Raw genomic sequence first — 23260 nt, 5'->3', positions numbered from 1 at the left:
TATCTGCATATTGACAGCTTCTTACCAGTATTGCTAGACGGGACTATCCTGTTTGTCCATGGATTGGACGTGATTTGTTCTACTTTCAAAACCCTAATTCGAAATTGCTTATTCTTCTTCTTTGTATTCTAATTGCGTAGTGATAGTTCTGTGCCGTTTACTATATTAGGGACAACTGTCATTATCTCTGCTTAATGGTTTACCACTTGAAATGCATATGTTATGTGTTTGCTGTGATGTGTTTTGTCTTTTTTATCTCTGTTTCTTGAAAAACAATAAAAAATATACTTGATTTAAAAAAAAGTTTGCGTTTGAACAAGTGGTAAAGTTTTGGGATAAAAAGATTAAGATTTTGGTATACACAGTGTATCAGCCGCTGAAGTCATCCTTCCTACAATATGTACTGGGTTTACCTTTTTGTTTTCCCATTGGACCAAATGTACAACTGCTTGTGAGGGAACCCAAAGTAGCAATCCTCTATCACAGTCAGTTAGTCTAGTGATGCGGACAGAGACAGCATTTTTGTTTTGTGACTCCACTTCTTTGCCTACAAATCAATTACAAGCATGATTGTATTTCTGATTTTATTTTTCAGTTTACCGTAAACTTGGTGTAATGCATGGAAGCAAATTATTTTATTTTCTAGTAAACACCATTGGTTTAAACAATTTTGTTTCTCTGCTTTTCTTTCAAAATGTCCCATCTTGTGCATCTTAAGGTATGGCTTGTTCTTCATTCGAAGGCTCAACCACATAGTACAGATGTGTCCTCTTACATCCTTGCTGCAGTCACGCTAAACAGCGATTGAAGTTGCACCATGCGTGCCGGGAATCGGTAACTCTGAACGCAAAGTAATGTAATAGGACGCACAAGCAGCTTCTGCTGATTAAAATGATATGCAGCATTCCTATTTTCTGTGTGTGACTGCGACTGTCTTTGCATACAAAATGCCATGCTATGTAATATGGCATTTCGAATGCAGATAGAGCTGCAACTTCGCGGAAAAAAACGTGAGAAAAACGCTCGGTGCTACCGAGTACCACTGCACTCACGCATTATGTGTAACGCGACTGGTAGCGCACGGAGCAAAGTTGTAATAGGACACATCTGTATTTTAGATTTTTTAATTTCCTGCATTTTACATATATTTTCATTCGGTATCTCAACTCTGTTTTCTTATTTTTGTGAAGGTATGAAGAGTCCTGGGCTTCCCTACATAAAGGTGCCAGAGATTGTGCCAAAGCTGGGGAGGTAACTATTATTATTCTACATCTAATATACAAGTGGCTGCATATTATATTATGTGTAGTGTAGACTGCTGAGTACCAAGCTACAACAATTCTGTTGGCTATGCCTCATGCCTCTGTCTTCATGCTACTTATAGGTCATCAGCGTTCAAATTCCAGTGTAAATCATTCATTTCCAGTACGAGGAGGTGGGGGCAGCCACGTTTGTACTAAATCTGTAACCAAAGTAGGGTATTGAAACCTCCTCGGAAATAGTTTGCAGGTTTAGCGGTTTCTTAGGCAGTTGTTTAGGTGTTAAGTTATATTTGTTCACATTTTTTCCATTGTGGGCCTGTCCCTGTATAAAATATAGTTCTTTATACAATAAAACCTAGCTAACAGGAAATGTGTGGTTATCACATGTGTAAACATTTGTGTTGATCATTATTAAGAATTTATGAATAAATCCAATTTGATTGCACGATGTAACAAAAGACAATGAAAAATGCCAAAGTGGGTGGACACTTTTTATAGCCAGTTTACTCTCCCTAGCTTTGTCTTAATATAGTCCAATAAATATAAATAGGGTACTGAACCCCTCATTTTGGCTATAAGGGACGAGTTAAAGCTCCCTCTAGAGGACGCTGCATCACAGCAGTCATTTTTCTTTGTCCAAAACAAGCCCAATGTCACTTTTCCTGGTTCTCCAGAGTTAGATGACTTATTCAAGCAGGCCTGGAAAAATCCAGACAAAAAATTCCAAAAAGATTTTGCGCACTTTCCCATATGCTCCTTAAGGTAGAACATTTTGTGAGGAACCCTCTGGGGTGGATTTCTCAGTCTCTCGCTTGTCTAAGAAGGTGGTGCTGCCTTCCCCGGGCTACTTTACTATGAAGAATCCTGGGGATAGAAAGATAGAGAGTACCCTAAAATCTATATGCACTGCAGCCGGCCTTTCACAAAGACCAGTCATTGCGGGTTGCTGGATGACCCATGCTATTCATTCTTGGGCCACGCAAATTCAGGGGAGCCTCTCGGGGATATGCCCGTAGTTACTATGGTAACCCTCCTGAAGCACATTCAGGACACTACCCCTGTCCTCTGTGATCCCCTAAAGGAGATGGGGAACATTAATGCTTGGACGTCTGCCATGGCAGTGTCAGCGGCAGGGCCTTGTGGTTGCAGCAGTGGTTTGCGGACGCAGAATCCAAACATAATGTGGAATCCCTCCCCTTAACTGGGGAATAGCTTTTTCGGGTTGAACTGGATGCATGTATTTCCAAAGTTAAGGCTGGGAAATCCACGTTTCTCATACGTGCTAGAGGATGCTGGGGTCACATTCAGAACCATGGGGTATAGACGGGATCCACAGGAGACATGGGCACTTTAAGACTTTCAAAGGGTGTAAACTGGCTCCTCCCTCTATGCCCCTCCTCCAGACTCCAGTTTTAGAATTGTGCCCAGAGAGACTGGACACACTACAGGGGAGCTCTACTGAGTTTCTCTGAAAAAGAATTATGTTAGGTTTTTTATTTTCAGGGAGGCTGCTGGCAACAGTCCCCCTGCTTCGTGGGACTTAGGGGAGAGAAGTTATGACCCACTTCTAGTGAGTTCAAGGGCTCTGCTTCTGGCTACAGGACACCATTATTTCCTGAGGGTTTGATCGCTGGGTACGCTCAGATGCTCGCTCCCGCAGCCTGCAGTCACCTCCCTTACAGAGCCAGAAGTCAGAAGACAGGTGAGTAGCAGAAGAAAGAAGACTTCTCTTCAGTGACGGCTTTTCTGAGGTACCGTGCGCCGTAAGGCAGACTGCGCGCCTTGCTCCCACACACATAGCACTGCAGGGTGCTGGGGGGGCGCCCTGGACAGCATAAATCCTCACAAAAAGGCTGGCAATAAAGTGGACATTAGTGCCTGGGCACTGTCCTTACCCTGCCAGCGAAATTATTTATGAGCGGGACAGAAGCGCGCCATTACGGTGCCGGGGCTTCTTTCTAGTCTCACCAGCACACAGCTCAGCGCCATTTTTTCTCCTCAGAGAGACGCTGGTCCTTCCTTCACTGCTGAAATGTTCAGGGTGCAAAACAGGCGGGGGGGGGGCGCAGCAATATGGGTGCTTGTTATACATATATGTATAGATATATATATATATATATATATATATACACACACATATGCGCTAAAAGTCTGTCCTATATGTATTTATTATTGTCCAGACTATATATTTTTGGCGCTGGTTGGGTGTGCTGAAAAATCCTCTGTGTCCCATAAGCTGGTGTGTCTGTGGGTACTTGGTACATGTGTGTCAACATGCCGATGGCTGAATGTTTTTTCCCAGGAGAAAACTATATTTGGGACAAGGACATGTGTGGGGTGACCCTGTCGGCACGACTAATAACTGACTGGGTAATAAAATAAAATAATATTTGCATATCAGAGTAAGGTTGCATAAACGTGTATCCCAGACACAGACTTAGAAATATCTATGGAGGATGTGATGTTCATACTTATTTTTACCTCAGACCCCTCGGGGTCGCAAAATTTTTTATTTGGCCCAGTTGCTACTCCCTGATACCGACACAGATACTGATTCCTGTGTCGATCAGATTGTTTCCTGATTACATCCAATATTGCGCAGTACAATTAAGGACGTATTAACGTCACAGAGAACCCTGCTGTCCCTGACGGAGGGTCTATATATGTATGTGGATTAATATATGTTTATATGTATATAGTATGTATATGTATGTATAGATATATACGAATAGCTAAGCTCATGTACTGAGATCTCTGTTTGAGAAAGAATCCTGGTGGCTTCCGATGGTTATTCGTTCCCGCCGCGGACAGAATAAAGTGCGAGTCTCTCCATGCTCGGCATGGGACCATGTCACAAATCCAATGGATCGTATACAGGAAGCTACGCTATATTCTAGCTATGTAACCACGGGTACCTTACTTAGGCCTGCCATGGCAGGCGCATGGGTGAGTAGTAGTATTCAAAAATGATAGGATACCTTGTCGTCCGATATAGTTACCCTGGAGGGAGATGAGATACTCCTTACGTTGGATCATATCAAGGACGCTGCAGCATGCTTAAGTGAGACTGCAGTGGAAATTGGACTCTTGGATTCACAGGCCATTTCTATAGCGGTCTCGGGTAGGCGATCGTTGTGCATTCACCAGTGGAAATGCTGATGCTGACTCTAAGAAAAATGGAGCCTCTTCCCTAGGAAGGTGAAGCCTTGTTTGGTGATGGCCTAGTTGATTTGTTTTCATGCAACGGCCGCAGGTAAGTCAACCTTCTGGCCCTATGGTCAATCACAACGAATGAAGACGCATCATTATGGGATGCCGTCATTTCGACCCAATAGATGCACAAGAAGTTAGATACCCTTTTCTTTGCAGGTTTAGGAAAGGGAAGAGGTCCGCAGCCTCTTCCAGATCACAGGTGCAGAAATCATCCTCTGTATCTGCCGAATCCACTGCATGCCGCTGGGGCTCTCTTGCAGGAGGCCGCACTGGTGGGGGCGCGTCTAAAAAACAAAAAAAAAAACATTTCAGTCAGTTCTGGATTCATTCGAAAAACTGGCAGTTTTCGAGACGTTTCCCCTCAACGATTTTTTTTCAAATCGGCCTTACCAGTTCTCCTCCGAACAGGGAGGTAGTATGCGACACAATACAAAAATTGTGTCTGAATCATGTCATTGTCCGGGTTCCCCCCGTCACACCAGGGTAAAGCCGTTAATCAGGCCTTTTTCGTAGTTCTGAGACCGGATAGAGGCCAATCCTAAACGGAAATCCCTCAGTGTCTACCATAAGAGACTTGAATTCAAGATGGAATCTCTCAGGACAGTGATTTTCAGTCTGGTGGAAAGAGGTTTCCTTGTTTCGGTAGACATAAAGAAGGACTACTTGCAGATTTCCATTCGGCGTCACTGCGGTGTGCAATTCAGGATTGTCACTACCAGTTTCAGACGTTGCCGTTTGGTCTATTCACGGCTCCATGGTTTTTTCACCGACATAACGGCGGAAATGCTGGTTCCCCTTCAAAAGCATGGAGTCACGATTATCCCGTACTTGGACGATCTCCTGATAAAGGCGAGATCCAGGGGCCCGTTAGTGCAAAACATTGCACTCTCCCTGACAGTTTTTCGTCAACATGGTTGGCTCCTAAGCTTGCCTAAAGCAGAGTTGTTTCCAACAACGAATCTGTCGTTTTTTTTTTGGGAAGCATACTGTACACAGAGCTACAGAGTTTTTTTCTTCCAGTGAAAAAGGTTCTGGAACTTCAGAGCCTGGTCAGACATGTTCTGAAACAGGCAATAGTGTGAATTTAGCAATGCATTCGGTTGCTGGGAAAGTTTGGCAGATTTCATGCCAGAAGTGTTCCAGGGGGATCTGTTGGACAAGTAGCACGGATCCCACCTACACATGCACCGAAGGATTATCCTGTCTTCAGAGACCAGAATCTCAATCTTGTGGTGGCTACACAGCTCTCACTTCCTAGAGGGCGCAGGTTCGAGATCCAGGACTGGATCCTGGTAACCACAGATGCAAGCCTCCGAGGCTGAGGTGCAGTCCCACGGAGGTCAATCTTCCATGAAGATGGTCTAGTCAGGTCATGAAACATGTCTCCACATAAACGTTCTGGAGTTAGGGGCCATTTAAAACGGCCTTCTGCAAGCGAAACATCTTCGCAATCTGCCCGAATTGGTCCAGTTGGATGATGTAACAACAGTAGTACATAAACCGCCAGGGCGAAACAAAAAAAAAAAAAGGCAGAGCGGCGATGGCAGAAACCACAAAGTTTCTCCGCTGGGCGGAAAAACATACAAGCGCTCTGTCAGCAATCTTCATTCCAGGAATGGACAACTGGGAAGCAGACTGCCTCAGCAAGTATGATCTCCAGTGGGGCCTCCATCAAGAGGTCTTCACGGAATTGACAAGTAATTTGGGTGTTTCCTCAAATAGACATGATGGCATCTCGTCTAGACAAGAAGCTTCAGAGATATTGTTCCAGGTCGAGGGACCCTCCAGCAATAGCAGTGGATGCTCTGGTGACACCGTGGGTGTTTCAGTCGGGATATATATACATATATATATATATATATATATATATATATATATATATATATAGCATGGGTCCGGCACTCCTCGATGGCTTCCACTATTGCATCGGTGCCTTCACATGTACAGCGTGTACAAACATATAGTTACCCAGGTGCGGCACTCGATGTATCACAAACACAGTCTGGAGGTCAATACTGTTTCAACAACGTTTCAATGCTCGCAAGCACTATCGTCAGGTTTATTAGAAAAAATGAGACATAACATACCTTAAATACACGTGCACCCGTGAAAAACGCCGCGCCGGCAGCTGAGGGAAAACCCTCCTCTTTTTCGGCCACGGCTAATTACGTCATTCTAAAGTGACACCCATCACCATAACAACATATACACATTTAAAATAACGGACCTGTAATTGCAAAAATACATGGTTGATATATATAGAAACAAACATCTCTACTTTGACTATTAATATTAGCATGTATTTATAAATGATTTTTACAATAGTTCTTTATCCAAAACAACTAAAGCTCAGATACTCATTTAGTCCCCGCGGGGCTACTACATCCAGCCGGTGAATCCATTGCACCTCTCTCTGAATTAGCAAACGATTCCTATCACCACCTCTGACTGGTTTTTTTACCCAGTCAATCATTCTATATTTGATACTTGCAATAGAGTGTTTGAACTCTGCGAAATGACGTGCAACAGGTTGCTCTGATCTCGTGCTACTATTCAATGCTGCTCTTATTGCAGATCTATGTGCCGTCATACGATCCTTAAACCTCCCCTGTGTCTTCCCTATATATGAAAGACCACAGGGGCAGATTATTTGGTATACCACATAACTCGAGTTGCAAGTAAGATGGTGACGGATAAGGAATTTCTTACCCGTATGAGGGTGATAAAAAGAATCACCGGGTATCATATAGCTACAAGTTGTACACCCACATTTAAAACAACCTAAAGCCTTTCTAGAAAGAAAATGTGCCGGTTTATTTTCTTCATAATTGCCAATATCAGCCCGTACCAGTAAATCTCTAAGGTTTTGACCTCTAGTATAACATGGCATAGGGTCTACATCAACAAAAGGCAATTGTTGGTCTGATTTAATGATATGCCAGTTATCTCTAATTACCTTATTAACCTCTCCTGATTGGGTATTAAATTGATTCACTATCGGCATCTTCTTGTTCTGTTGTTTCCTAACTGTTTTATTGAGCCGTGGCCGAAAAAGAGGAGGGTTTTCCCTCAGCTGCCGGCGCGGCGTTTTTCACGGGTGCACGTGTATTTAAGGTATGTTATGTCTCATTTTTTCTAATAAACCTGACGATAGTGCTTGCGAGCATTGAAACGTTGTTGAAACAGTATTGACCTCCAGACTGTGTTTGTGATACATCGAGTGCCGCACCTGGGTAACTATATGTTTGTACACGCTGTACATGTGAAGGCACCGATGCAATAGTGGAAGCCATCGAGGAGTGCCGGACCCATGCTATTTCTATTTGAATGGATTGTGCATACAGTCCTAACAGTCATGGCACCCGATAACTAAAAAATATCGGTATACAGGTTGACCCGTTGTTTGATTTGGATTTGCACCTAGACACTGGGTGTTAGTTTGGAAACGGACTGTGTTGTTTTTGAGTTGGTGAAGATTTATGAAAGTGAGATTACTCACAGGAACGATAACTGACATGGTTTTGTGAAATAAACCTATTTGGATACATGACAAATTTAGTTGTTATTGAATAACAATTCATTATTTAAACATGGCGGAAGGTGGTGAATTGGAAACAGAGTATCCTTTTAACCCAGCATTATTTTCTGGAAGCGATACTTTCGGGTTCTCAGATGCCGAAGCTGAAATTATCTTGGAATCACAGTGTCTTAATAAACAACCAGAAGCAGTCACCAGTGACATCTTATACAAGGAATTATGGAAAATGAAAAGAAAGGAAATAGACTTCCATTTTCATGCTATGTCACTTAGTGACCACTATAGAGCTAAGATCATACCCAGAGGACTACGCATGAAAAATGGTCCAACAGTGGGGAGACAGGATCCACAATTTTGCAAGAAATGGATCGGTATATTGAACCGCTGTTCATTTGACCTAATGCTCCTGATTATTGAGTTTGCTAAAAAAGAACAAGCACTGCTGATGGAAAAAATCAAACGATTTGAGACGCAACATGTAGTTACATTAAGCACTGACACAGATGGCGACTGGATAAAGAAACTGGAAAACCAAGTAGCTACTTATAGACGTGATCTATTAAAATTCAAAAGAGAAAAATTCTCTAAAGTACAGCAGGACTATGAATCACACACTGTGTACCAATGGATATTAGGGGGTAGGAATAATGGTAATAGACGACCATTTTTCCGTAGAGCCCAGAGGAATGATATCCATAGAGAATCATCTTCACAAGAATTTAACAGCACTAATAGTGACTCAGAAGCTTCCACATCTGGGATGGCCCCTTTAGGAGCACAAACAAGAGCAAAGTTATCTGCAAAAGAGAAAAGAGAACAAGGAGGGGGGGCCAAAGCAAAAGGCTCAAACCCCGCCAAGAAGCCACCTACGACACGAAAGAAATAATTATTAACCTATCTTCATACGATTTATCTACTGCAGAAAGCTCATTATTGAGTAAAGGATTGTCATATATCCCGACTACGTATTTTGACGATTTTAAATGGCAGCAAGAGAAGTACCAACTATTCAGAAAACTGAAGATTAAAGAATTTTTTCATAGATCAAATCCATTACAACAAGTGGAACCGACGAGACCCATTCCGGAACAACTTAGAAAAATAGCACCAAAATCAACATTTGACCCTAACACTAATAATGCCAGTCTCAAGACTTTTATGCGTATAGTTGACAGAGGGGTACAGGACACTACGAAAGGTCCTAGAGAGATTCATCCCAATTTGTCTCCAGAGGAGAGAGGAGCAGTGGAATCCCTTTCTAGAAATACCAATGTAATTATACGGCCGGCGGATAAAGGAGGGGCAATTGTCCTCCAGGACATTCAGGATTACCGCCGTGAAATTCTACGACAGTTGATGGATGTGAAAACATACCAACTGTTAAGGGGGGACCCAGTAGATACCTTTTACAAAGAATTAGGAGACATCTTGAGAAATGCCGTCCAGAAAGAAATTATTGAACAGAAATTGGCTGATGTATTGTTACCTAAGCACCCAGTGGCACCGGTATTTTATACGCTACCTAAAGTGCATAAGGGGCTAATCCCCCCACCGGGACGCCCTATTGTTTCCTCTAGGGGCTCTCTTACACAGCCAATTTCTACATACTTGGATACCATTTTTCAACCCTTAGTTCAGCAGCACAAGAATTTTTTTGTTAGATACTACCATGTTTCTGAATAAACTGACTGCATTACGTGATATCCCGGAGAATTCCTGGATGGTCTGTGCGGATGTAGTCCGTTTATACACAATAATTCCACATGATGTTTGTTTAGTTGTAGTTAAAAGATTTTTGATGGAGAATAACACTTTTGATTTGGCATTTATTGATTTTTGTTTGGAATTGTTGGAGTTTATTTTGAAAAAGAATTATTTTTTGTTTGATAAAAAATACTATATCCAATTAAGTGGTTGTTCAATGGGCTCCGCAGTAGCCCCGGCAAAAGCAAACATATTTATGTTTGGGGTCGAACATGAGATGTTCTTTAAAGATCCGACAATATTGTCTAATATCGCATTATACACTCGTTTTATAGACGATTTATTCATTATTTGGTCAGGGTCTGAGGAATCATTAGTGAAACTGATTGAAGCTAATAATGCTAGTGAAAACCCGGTTAAATTGACGTACCGCATGAGTAAGGATTGCATTGATTTTCTAGATGTGGCTATTAAATTGATTGATAACCAATTTGAAACATCTGTACATATAAAATCCACAGACAGGAATACATTGTTACAGTATAATAGTTGTCACCCGGTCAAATTAAAAAATTCATTACCTTATTCTCAAATGCTACGTATCTGGAGGATTAATTCTAACAGTGGAGTGGCAGAAGAACAAATAAATGCACTCATAGAGAAACTAGCAATTAGGGGTTACTCCAGAGAAATGCTAGTACATACTAGAGATAAGGTTCAGAAAATAGACAGAAAGATGTTGCTCAATAAAACAGTTAGGAAACAACAGAACAAGAAGATGCCGATAGTGAATCAATTTAATACCCAATCAGGAGAGGTTAATAAGGTAATTAGAGATAACTGGCATATCATTAAATCAGACCAACAATTGCCTTTTGTTGATGTAGACCCTATGCCATGTTATACTAGAGGTCAAAACCTTAGAGATTTACTGGTACGGGCTGATATTGGCAATTATGAAGAAAATAAACCGGCACATTTTCTTTCTAGAAAGGCTTTAGGTTGTTTTAAATGTGGGTGTACAACTTGTAGCTATATGATACCCGGTGATTCTTTTTATCACCCTCATACGGGTAAGAAATTCCTTATCCGTCACCATCTTACTTGCAACTCGAGTTATGTGGTATACCAAATAATCTGCCCCTGTGGTCTTTCATATATAGGGAAGACACAGGGGAGGTTTAAGGATCGTATGACGGCACATAGATCTGCAATAAGAGCAGCATTGAATAGTAGCACGAGATCAGAGCAACCTGTTGCACGTCATTTCGCAGAGTTCAAACACTCTATTGCAAGTATCAAATATAGAATGATTGACTGGGTAAAAAAACCAGTCAGAGGTGGTGATAGGAATCATTTGCTAATTCAGAGAGAGGTGCAATGGATTCACCGGCTGGATGTAGTAGCCCCGCGGGGACTAAATGAGTATCTGAGCTTTAGTTGTTTTGGATAAAGAACTATTGTAAAAATCATTTATAAATACATGCTAATATTAATAGTCAAAGTAGAGATGTTTGTTTCTATATATATCAACCCTGTATTTTTGCAATTACAGGTCCGTTATTTTAAATGTGTATATGTTGTTATGGTGATGGGTGTCACTTTAGAATGACATAATTAGCCGTGGCCGAAAAAGAGGAGGGTTTTCCCTCAGCTGCCGGCGCGGCGTTTTTCACGGGTGCACGTGTATTTAAGGTATGTTATGTCTCATTTTTTCTAATAAACCTGACGATAGTGCTTGCGAGCATTGAAACGTTGTTGAAACAGTATTGACCTCCAGACTGTGTTTGTGATACATCGAGTGCCGCACCTGGGTAACTATATATATATATATATATATATATATATATATATATATATATATATATATATATATATAATTTTCTCCACTTCCTATCATTCCAACAGTTCTAAAGATCATAAGAAGAACAAAGATTCAAGTGATCCTCATTGTCCCAGACTGGCCACGGAGGGCTTGGTATCCGGATCTTCAGGAATCACTCGTAGGAGATCCCTGGCCTCTTCCTCTCCGTGAGGAACTGTTATAGCAAGGGTCGTGAGTGTATCAAAACTTACCGCAGCTACGTTTGACGGCATGGCCGTTGAACGCCAGATCCTAGTCTGAAAGGGTATTCCCAGTGAAGTCATTTCCACACTTATTCAGGCCAGGAAAGGAGTAACGTCTAAACATTATCACCGTTTTGGAGAAATATGTTTTCTTGGTGGGAATCCAAGAAGGCTCCTACGGAGGAATTTCAGCTAGGACGGTTTCTCCATTTTCTATTGGCAGGTGTGGATACGGGCCTAAGTTCAGGCTCAATTAAGGTACAGTTTCAGCCTTATCGTTTTCTTTCAAAAACAATTGGCCTCCCTTCCAGAAGTGCAGACTTTCGTGAAGGGTGTGTTACACATCCAACCTCCATTTGTGCCCCCAGTGGCACCATGGGTTATTAATGTGGTGTGGCAGTTCCTTCAATCATATTGGTTTGAACCTTTACGAAAGGTGGAATTAAAATTCCTCGTTTGGAAAGTGGTCATCCGGTTGGCCTTGTCATCCGCGAGGCGGGTGTCTGAGTTAGCGGTGTTGTCTCACAAGAGCCTTATTTGTTTTTCCATGAAGTTAGAGCAGAGTTGAGAACTCGTTCACGATTTCTGCCGAAAGTGGTTTCATTTTTCCACATGAACCTACCTATTGTGGTGCTAGTGGCTACTGACGCTTTATTTGAATCGAAATTTCTGAATGTGGTCAGAGCTTTGAAAAGTTTCTGTCGCCAGAACGGCTCAGATTAGGGAAACAGAGGCTCTGTTTGTCCTGTATACTCCCATCAAGATTAGATGTCCTGCTTCCAAGCAGACCTTTGCACGCTGGATCTGTAATACGGTTCAGCAGGCTCATTCTACGGCTGGATTGCCGTTACCGGAATCGGTGAAGGCCCATTCTACTAGAAAGGTGGGCTCGTCCTGGGCGGATGCCCGGGGGGGTCTCGGCGTTAAAACATTGCCGAGTGGCTACTTGGTCGGGTTCGAACACTTTGGCTAAACTTTACAAGTTTGATACCTTGGCCGATGATGACCTCAAGTTTGATCATTCGGTACTGCAGAGTCATTCGCACTCTCACGCCCATTCTAGAGCTTTGGTATAACCCCATGGTTCTGAATGTGACCCCAGCATCCTCTAGGACGTATGAGAAAATAGGATTTTAATACCTACCGGTAAATCCTTTCTCTTAGTCCGTAGAGGATACTTGGCGCCCGTCCCAGTGCATACTGTATCTGCAGTTATTATTGTGGTTACACACATATGGTGTTACGGTTCTTGGCAGCATGTTGCTGAAATCGTTCATGCCGTTGGCTTGTATTCTGTTGAATGCCACGTTCTGCGGCATATTTGAGGTGTGAGCTGGTAAGATGCTCACCGTGGTTAACAATAAATCCTTTCCTCAAAATGTCTGTCTCCCTGGGCACAGCTCCTATAATTGGAGTCTGGAGGAGGGGCATAGAGGGAGGAGCCAGTTCACACCCTTTGAAAGTCTTAAAGTGCCCATGTCTCCTGCGGATCCCGTCTATACCCCATGGTTCTGAATGTGACCCCAGCATCCTCTACGGACTAAGAGAAAAGGATTAAAATCCTATTTTCTCCCCTCTGGGACCCCGCCGGCGAGACCCTCCTATCCGGGGCCGTCTGTCCAGTTCTTTTGGTCTCGCACATTTCGATCAAAGGCCAGAGGCGCCTCCAATGCGGCTAGATGCACCAAAGGTAGGTCCAGAAAAGTGCAAGTACCAGTCCTCGGGAACAGTCCACCAGTTCTGCTTCCACTAAGGCCTCAACATGACCGTGCCCACCCACCCCCCCAACAGTTTTTCAAATCAAGCTTACCAGTTTTGGAGGATAAGCAAGCTACGTTGCAACAAGTTATCCGAAAGTTGGTCCAGTCCCACGTCATTGTTCCGGTACCACTACCGCAATTTATGGTCTCCTTGGATATCAAGGACGCCTATCTCCATATTCTGATTTGTCCTACTGGACAATCCCTTCCAATTCCAAGCACTGCCCTTCGGCCTGTCTACAGCCCCGAGGGTATGCGCGAAGGTGATGGTGGAGATAATGCTTCAACTCCGGGTCCAGGGGGTCAATGTGGTCCCTTATCTGGACGATCTTCTGATAAAGGCAAGATCCAGGGAGTTTTTGCTGCTCCATATCGACCGCACCATCTGTCTACTGTCTGACCAAGGGTGGATTCTCAACTTACAGAAGTCCCACCTGGAGCCAACTCAGAGGCTCTTGTTCCTAGGGATGTTGCTGGATACTGTGACCCAGAAGGTGTTTATACCAGAGAACAAGGCGAAAACACTTCAGGAAATGGTCCGCATGGTGCTCCGACCTACTCGAGTGTCCGTACATCTTTGCATAAGATTGTTAGGAAAGATGGTTGCCTCATACGAGACGATCCAGTATGGGAGGTTCCATGCTAGATGGATCTCCTGAGCAAGTGGTCCGGATCGCATTTCCAGATGCACCGGATGATTCAGCTGTCACTTCAGGCTAGGATTTCTCTCATGTGGTGGCTACAGTCCTCCAATCTCCTGGAGGGCAGGAGTTTCGGGATTGGTCCCTCCTCACGACGGATGCGAGTCTGAGAGGGTGGGGAGCGGTCACCCAAGGGGCGCAGTTCCAAGGCAGGTGGTCAGCCACATAAGCCTCCTTCCAATCAACATTCTGGAACTTTGGGCAATCTACAATGCTCTGCTTCAGGCCTCTCTTCTGCTCAAGGATTAAGCGATCCAGGTACAGTCACACAATGCCACGTCGGTGGCATATATCAATCGACCAGGAAGGACAAAAAGCAGAACCTGCATGCGAGAGGTGTCAAAGATACTCTGGGTGGAAAGAAATGTAAGAGCCATGTCAGCAATCTTCATTCCGGGTGTGGACAACTGGGAGGCTGACTTCCTGAGTCGTCACGATCTCCACCCAGGGGAGTGGGGGCTCCACCATCTGGTGTACCAGCAGATCAACGACCGGTGGGATTGCCCACAATTAGGCATGATGGCTTCTTGTCTGAACATGAAACTTCACTGGTATTGCTCTCGGACCAGGGACCCTCAGGCGAGGGCAGTGGACGCACTGGCGTCGCCTTGGCCGTACCGGCTGGTCTTCCTGTTTCCTCCGATCCCATTGCTCCCAAGGGTGCTGAAGCGTATCAGGAATAAAGGTGTCCATTCAGTTCTCATTGCCCCGGATTGGCCTCGGAGGCCGTGGTACGTGGATCTTCTGGACATGTCTGTCGAAGACCCTTGGCCTCTACCATTCAGAAGAGATCTTCTTCAACAAGGACCGTTCGTCTACCAGGACTTACTGCGACTTTGTTTGACCGCATGGAGGTTGAGTGGAACATCCTAGCTCATAAGGGCCTTTCCAAGAAGGTTATTGCAACCATGGTTCAGGCCAGGAAACCTGTCACGTCAAAACACTATCATCATATCTGGAGAAGGATAAAAATTGAAAAGCGCTGACAAACTGTATATGTATGTATGTATGTATATATATATATATATATATATATATATAAAATTATTTTTATTTTATTATTCTATTATCTAATCCAATTTAAAAAATCATGTCAGCAGGACAATTTTAAAATAATTACCATACTTCTCTATATAAAACCCATATATAATACCGCTTTCACATCGCTAATGCCGGATCCCACCCGGTAAAAGAAACGTGTCCTTACCGGGTGGGATCCGGCATTTGCTCCCGTCTGCAGGCTTTCCGACCCAGCAATATACCGGGTCGGTTGCCATAGCAGCGGGAGGGCGCAGCAGCAGCAGGGGCGGGGGTGGAGGCGGCGCTGGGAGATGAGCTCATCTCCTGCGCCGCCTCTCCCTATGCTGTGAATGGGAACCGTGTCGCATCGACACGGCTCCCATTCACACCGCACCTGACCCGGTAATCAACCCGGGTATAATCCTTCTTTTATACCGGGTTGAATTACCGGGTCAGGCGACCCGCTAATTCACAGAAAGTGCTTTCACATCGCACACTGACCCGTGTCGACACGGCAATTTGCCGTGTCGATACCGGGTTATTTGTGCGATGTGAAAGGGGTATAACTCGCTCTTTTCTGGTTCCCAGAGTTTCTATTTTCATGTTACTTTATGTGTGGTTTTAATGTATCTATTCAGTCTCTGTGAAGCAGAAAAGTTCACAGTTCCCTTCAACTCTGCAACAGTGTTGCTTCTCACAACATAATCATATACAATGATACAGACATCCAAGCTTATCTATGTAAAACCAATATTGCTATATACACAATGCAAGGTTAATTTCACTTATTCGATTTAAAAGGACATTGTTTTATCCATAATGCTGCAGTTTTGTTGTTAATTATAAAGCCAATGTTCTTATTCTGTTTTACAACAAGGCTTTAATTAGCATATTCAACAGCAGCACGTTGAAATCCTCAATTAGGACAGAGCTTTAAACAGCATGTTTAGAAACTACGCTGAGATCCTCTATTGCAGAGCAAGAAAAGTTGGTAGCATATTTGGTGCTTTTTCATTATTTAAACATGGCCATGTTTGTTTAAACTTTAAAACAAATTTACCCCCTTCGTCATCCGTGGATTAGAGATTGCTGGTCAGTGGGGCTCCCGGCTCTGGTAGCTAATTCCTTTTCTCATAAGTCCTAGAGGATGCTGGGGACACCATTAGAACCATGGGGTATAGACTGGATCCGCAGGAGACATGGGCACTTTAAGACTTTGAAAGAGTGTGAACTGGCTCCTCCCTCTATGCCCCTCCTCCAGACTCCAGTTTTAGAATTGTGCCCAGGCAGACTGGATGCACTCTGAGGAGCTCTACTGAGTTCCTCTGAAAAAGACTTATGTTAGGTTTTTTATTTTCAGGGAGAACTGCTGGCAATAGTCTCCCTGCTTCGTGGGACTAAGGGGAGAGAAGTATGACCTACTTCCAGTGAGTTCAAAGGCTCTGCTTCTGGCTACAGAACACCATTAGCTCCTGAGGGTCTGATCGCTAGGTACGCCTAGATGCTCGCTCCCAGAGCTGGCCGTCACCTCCCTTACAGAGCCAGAAGTCAGAAGACAGGTGAGTAGAAGAAGATCATGAAGACTTCAGTGATGGCTTTTCTAACGTACCGCACATCAATCGCACGCTGCGCGCCAAGCTCCCATACACACAGCAGCACTACAGGGTGCAGGGCGCGGGGGGGGGCCCTGGGCAACAATAAAAGCCTCAAAATAACTGGCAAGGGGGGACATAAGTGCCTAGGCACTGTCCTAACCCCCGCCAGTATAAATATATATTGTTCAAAAAAGCGGGACTGAAGTGCGCCATTAAGGGGGCGGAGCTTCGTCCTCACAGCTCACACAGCTCAGCGCCATTTTCCTCTACACAGGCTGCAGAAACGCTGATCCTTCCTCACACTTCTGAATAAGTATCAGGGTGCAAAACGGAGGTGGGTCACAGAAATATTGGTGCAATATATAAAGCGCTGCAGGTCTGGGGCATGCTTTAGTGTTTCAGAACCGGTGATTAGGCGCTGGGTTGTGAGCTGGCAAACTCCCTCTGTGTCTCTCTGACAGACTTTACTGTGGGTCTGTCCCCTATATGCCTGGTGTGTCTGTGGGTGATTGGTGCACGAGTGTTGACATGTCTGAGGCTGAAGGCTCTTCCCAGGAGGAGGCTGTATTAGGGACACAGACGGCTGCGGGGGTGACCCTGTCGGCACTGCCGACACCTGATTGGGTAAATGTGTTGAACGCCTTGAATGCTAATGTGGCTCTTATTAGTAAGAGGCTAGATAAGTCTGAGTCGCAGACACAGGCATGGAAGAAATCTGTGGAAGATATGTTATGCCAAAGTCAGGTCTCCTCAGGGTCACAAAAACGTACGTTGGCCCAGTTGGCAGACACTGATACCAACACGGACACTGATTCCAGTGTCGACTATAGCTATTCCAGGTTAGACCCAAAATTGGCAAAAAGCATTCAGTACATGATTGTGGCAGTTAAAGATGTATTACATATCACTGAGGACCCAGCTATCCCTGATAAAAGGGTCTGTATGTATAAAGAAAGGAAACCTGAGATAATGTTTCCTCCCTCTCATGAACTGAACACGCTATTTGAAAAAGTTTGGGAAGGTCCTGACAGAAAGTTTCAGATTCCCAAAAGAATTATGGCAGCTTATCCGTTTCCCTCGACCGATAGGGAAAAGTGGGAGTCACCCCCCACTGTGGACAAGGCCTTGTCTCGTTTGTCTAAAAAGGTGGCTCTCCCGTCACCTGACGCGGCGGCCCTTAAGGATCCTGCGGATTGTAAACAAGAAACTACGTTGAAGTCCATTTATGTGACCACGGGTACACTACTCCGACCTGTCATTGCGTTTGCACGGGTAAGTAGTGCTATCGAAAAGTGGGCAGATAACTTGTCATCTGATATAGATACCCTAGATAGGGATAGCATCCTATTGATGCTGGGTTATATCAAGGATGCTGCAGCATACCTTAAGGAAGCTGTGAGAGATATTGGTCTTTTGGGATCAAAGGCCAATGCTATGGCTGTCTCAGCTTGGCGTGCGTTGTGGATTCACCAATGCAATGCTGATGCTGACTCCAAGAAAAGTATGGAGTCTCTACCATGTAAAGGTAAGGCCTTATTTGGAGACGGCCTTGATGGTTTGGTGTCTACGGCTACCGCAGGTAAGTCATCCTTTTTACCTTATGTTCCTCCACAACAAAAGAAAACGCGCCATTATCAGATGCAGTCCTTTCGGCCCAATAAATTCAGAAAGGGCCGAGGTTCTTCCTTCCTTGCTACTAGAGGAAGGGGAAGAGGTAAACGATCTCCAGCCTTGTCAGGCTCCCAGGAGCAGAAGTCCTCCTAGGCTTCTGCCAATTCCACCGCATGACGTTTGGGCTCCTATGCGGGAGTCCGCACCGGTGGGTGCCCGTCTCAAACTCTTCAGTCAGTTTTGGGTTCGTTCGAACCTAGACCCTTGGAATTTACAAATAGTATCCCAAGGGTACAAGCTTGAGTTTCAGGACGTCCCCCCTCGCCGTTTTTTCAAATTGGCCTTACCAGCTTTTCTTCCGGACAGGGAGGTAATTTGCGACGCAATGCAAAAATTGTATCAAAATCAAGTTATCATCAAGGTTCCCCAGTCACAACAGGGAGAAGGTTTTTATTCGAGCCTGTTTGTGGTCAGACCAATCCTAAACCTGAAATCCCTGAATTTCTACCTAAAGAGATTAAAATTCAAGATGGAGTCTCTCCGAGCAGTGATCGCCAGCTTGGAGGAAGGGAATTTTATGGTGTCGGTGGACATAAAAGATGCCTACTTACATGTTCCCATTTATCCTCCGCATCAGGCTTACCTGAGATTTGCAATTCAGGATTGTCATCACCAATTTCAAACGTTGCCGTTTGGTCTATCCACGGCTCCCAGGATTTTCACCTAAGTAATGGCGGAGATGATGGTTTTCCTTCGCAAGCAAGGAGTCACAATTATCCCATACTTGGACGATCTCATGATAAAGGCGAGATCCAGGGACCAGTTGGTCCGAAACGTTGCACTCTCCATGACAGTTCTTCAACAACATGGTTGGCTCCTAAACTTACCAAAATCACAATTGATTCCGACGACGCGGTTGTCGTTTTTGGGAATGATATTGGACACAGAACTACAGAGAGTTTTCTTCCTGTGGAAAAGGCTCTGGAACTTCAGAGTCTGGTCAAACAAATTCTGAAACCAGCAAGAGTGTCAATCCATCAATGCATTTGGTTGCTGGGGAAGATGGTTGTGGCCTACGAAGCCATTCAGTTTGGCAGGTTCCATGCCAGAGTGTTCCAGTGGGACCTGTTGGACAAGTGGTCCGGGTCCCATCTACACATGCACCAGAGGATAATCCTGTCTTCCAAGACCAGGGTATCACTCCTGTGGTGGCTGCACAGCTCTCACCTCCTAGAGGGGCGCAGGTTCGGGTACAGGACTGGATCCTAGTGACCACGGATGCAAGCCTCCGAGGCTGGGGGGGCAGTCACAATGGGAGAAAACTTCCAAGGACGATGGTCAAGTCAGGAAACTTGTCTCCACATAAATGTTCTGGAGCTAAGGGCCATTTACAACAGCCTCCTCCAAGCGGCACATCTTCTTTGAGATCTGCCTGTACTGATCCAGTCAGACAATGTAACAGCAGTAGCGTACATAAACCGTCAGGGCGGAACGAAAAGCAGAGCGGCGATGGCAGAAGCCACAAAGATTTTCCGCTGGGCGGAAAAGTATACAAGCGCTCGGTCCGCAATCTTCATTCCAGGAGTGGACAACTGGGAAGCAGACTTCCTCAGCAGACACGATCTCCAGGAAAGTGGGGCCTCCACCAAGAAGTCTTCGCAGAGGTGACAGGTCGTTGGGGAACTCCTCAAGTAGACATGATGGCTTCTCGTCTCAACAAGAAGCTTCAGAGATATTGTTCCAGGTCAAGGGACCCTCAAGCGATTGCAGTGGATGCTCTCGTGACACCGTGGGTGTTTCAGTCGGTGTATGTATTCCCTCCACTTCCTCTCATTCCAAAAGTTCTAAAGATCATAAGAAGAACAAAGATCCGAGCGATCCTCATTGTTCCAGACTGGCCAAGTAAGACTTGGTATCCAGGTCTTCAGGAATTACTCATCGGAGATCCCTGCCTTTATCCATAAAAGTTGGCACGTGACCTGCCTCAGTTTAGTTTAGGTGAACATCATTAGATTAATCTGGGTACACACTGGAGCAATGTCGCATCAAAATGCCATTTGTTGCTCTATCTGTATCTGAAATTTCATGGAAAACACTGTAGCATAGCATTTTGTATGCAAATACAGTCGCAGTCACACACAATATAGACATGCCGCATATCATTTTAATCCGCAGATGCTGCTTGTGCGTCCTATTACATTACTTTGTGTTTAAGACACAAAAACAATGCTCGCCGCTACCGACTCACACGGCACTCACGCGCTAAGTGTAACGCGACTTGTAGCGCATGGAGCAAAGATGTAAGAGGACACGTCTGCATTAGAAACTTTTATCCTTCATAAATAAGTATTAACATTTCTTGACAATAGCAGTCCTTTTTATTTTTATTAAACCATGAAGTAAATTTAAAAGGGAAGTTTCTTTTCCTAGATTCCATGATGAAACCTTACACTTTTACCACTCTCTTTATGGTTTCATTACTTATTCACACAAGGAGTATTGGTTGATTGTATAGTCTGTTCCCATTAGCCCCATACTTGTTTCTGAAACATTGTGTGTGTGTGATCTTACTTTGGGAGTGATGTCTGTAATACCCCTTTCACATCGCACAAATAACCCGGTATTGACCCAGCATATTGCTGGGTCGACACGGGTCAGTGTGAGGTGTGAAAGCGCCATGTCCGAATTCTCGGATCGCCTGACCCAGTAATGCAACCCGGGTTATAAGAAGGGTTATTCCTGGGTTGAATACCGGGTCATCGGCAGCGTAAACGGATTCCTGGGTCGAAGCGACCCGTTTACTAGATAGGGAGAGGCGGCGTGGAGATGAGCCCTTTCTCCCAGCGCTGCCTCCGTCCTCGCTGGCTTCGCCCCCTGCCGCTATGGCAACCGACCCGGCAATTTGCTGGATTTCACCCGGGAAGAACCCGTTTCCAATTCCCGGGTGGGATCCAGCATTGGAGATATCTGACTCCAGGTGTGACCAGTGTGCAGTGCATCAGGGTAAGGGTGTAAATGACACTGCCTCTCTGTAAGTTCTGCATCATTTATTCACCACCTAGTATGCAATAGACAACAGCGTGAACACATGTAATACACACCATGATCTGGTGGCCAAGATGGTGAGAGCTTCACAGATCTGTTAGCTACACATACGCTGTTACTAGGGCATGAATTACTGGGTTTATTTGGTTGTGTACAGTGAGTATATACTCAGTGCCATTATAAGCAGTTACTATAAATTGCTGGTTATTTATACAAAGATGAAACTAATGGAAGATAATCTTCCACTGAACCTTGTGTACGTAGAGACAGGGTAATGGAAAATCTAACATTTCAATTCTGAGACTTGGGAATATATACATTAATAAGGCACAATATGTAGGTACTTGGTTACCTAAATAATGTAATCTTAATACCACACTTTAGGGAAACCACGGAATCTGTAGACCTTAAGAAATCTTCCTTTGTTGCTGTCAATGTGGCTTACACTTACCCACTGGAGATGTGCTGCGTTCTCATGAATGAAATGCATAGAACAATCTGCAATGAACCAATAACATCCCTGACACAGTGAAGGCTTGAGCTCAGTCACTATAAATGAGAAGGAAGCCTATAAATTGACAAGGAATAAGTGTCATTACTGTGGATCTTTGTTATATATTCCTAGTAATTTGGTATACTGCATATTACGGAGTACTGGATCATATATATCAGCGATGGCTAACCTTGGCACTCCAGCTGTTGTTGAACTACATATCCCAGCATGCCCTGTTACAGTTTTGTTATTTGGCCATGCTAAAACTGATGCAGGGCATGCAGGGATGTGTAGTTCAACAACAGCTGGAGTGCCAAGGTTAGCCATCACTGATATATATGATATTGGAATACTTTGAATGATCTGTCGGGTTCCTAGATTTGACTGACAAAGCCTCTGACTTTGTTCACGCATGATTGACTGGTAAATTTTTTGCTCTGGCACCATTTCCAGTTCAGTTTTCACTAAAGTATACTGCAGTAGTGTCTAAACCAGGTAATTAAGGCATTTCTGCTCTCAAATGTTTTTTTATAATATGATTTGTGTGCTTTCAAGTTTTGTATTACATTCATAAATTGTTGCTTTTGTATGAACATACAGCAATCTCAAAATAGTGTTTAATCTGTTACATAAATTGCTGTTCTTGTGAACCAGATAAAGTTGATGATTGCATTTATTCTTATTACCACTAGATGTCAGGATCTGCACTGGAAGTTGGGAAGAGCAGTTATGTTTAGTAATCCTTTTTTATACAGATGTTTTTGCAAACCTAGATTTTGGGCTCTGGTTTAATTTTATTTTTACGCCAGACACACAGTATGGCCATATTTAACAACTTTAGTTCTTGTCCTATATTTGATCTCCCTAAATCCTCTTTGAATTGTAACCTTTCATTCTTATTCCCTGTTTTCTCAGCAGGTGGACAGTGAGGTGGTGATGCTGTCTGCCCACTGGGAGAAGAAGAAAAGTGGTCTTGTGGAACTGCAGGAACAGCTACAACACATACCTGCATTTCTTGCAGATCTTGAGTCTGTGACTACTAAGCTTGGTGAGTGGCCTGTATACAGTGCTCTTCAGAGTTTCCAGCATTGCAAACTCATAGTTCATGGCTGCCTAGCTGAATGTTTTGATTGCAACCTGCATAATTTAGGCTTCAGGATGCCATGTGGATTTACAAGGATGGAAACGAGAGCAGGTGCACCATACAACTATTAGAATAGCATTAGAATAAATGTAATTATACATCATATC

General features: G+C 44.0%; 1 protein-coding gene across 2 annotated transcripts in view; it reads left to right on the top strand.

Annotated features, from left to right (window-relative positions):
- DTNBP1 (dystrobrevin binding protein 1) overlaps nucleotides 1-23260 on the top strand; it is a 309854-nt gene that overhangs the window by 68072 nt on the left and 218522 nt on the right. For both annotated transcript variants that reach the window (XM_063923203.1, XM_063923204.1), the window contains exons 4-5: nucleotides 1191-1251; nucleotides 22925-23057. In XM_063923203.1, coding sequence (XP_063779273.1) covers nucleotides 1191-1251; nucleotides 22925-23057 — 194 coding nt within the window. The remainder of the gene's footprint in view (nucleotides 1-1190; nucleotides 1252-22924; nucleotides 23058-23260) is intronic.

The sequence above is a fragment of the Pseudophryne corroboree genome, chromosome 5, assembly GCF_028390025.1.
Source record: "Pseudophryne corroboree isolate aPseCor3 chromosome 5, aPseCor3.hap2, whole genome shotgun sequence".
In the NCBI taxonomy this organism is placed as follows: Eukaryota; Metazoa; Chordata; class Amphibia; order Anura; family Myobatrachidae; genus Pseudophryne; species Pseudophryne corroboree.
The sequence above is the reverse complement of the archived record's forward strand: the minus strand, read 5'-3'. Positions and strand labels throughout refer to the sequence as shown.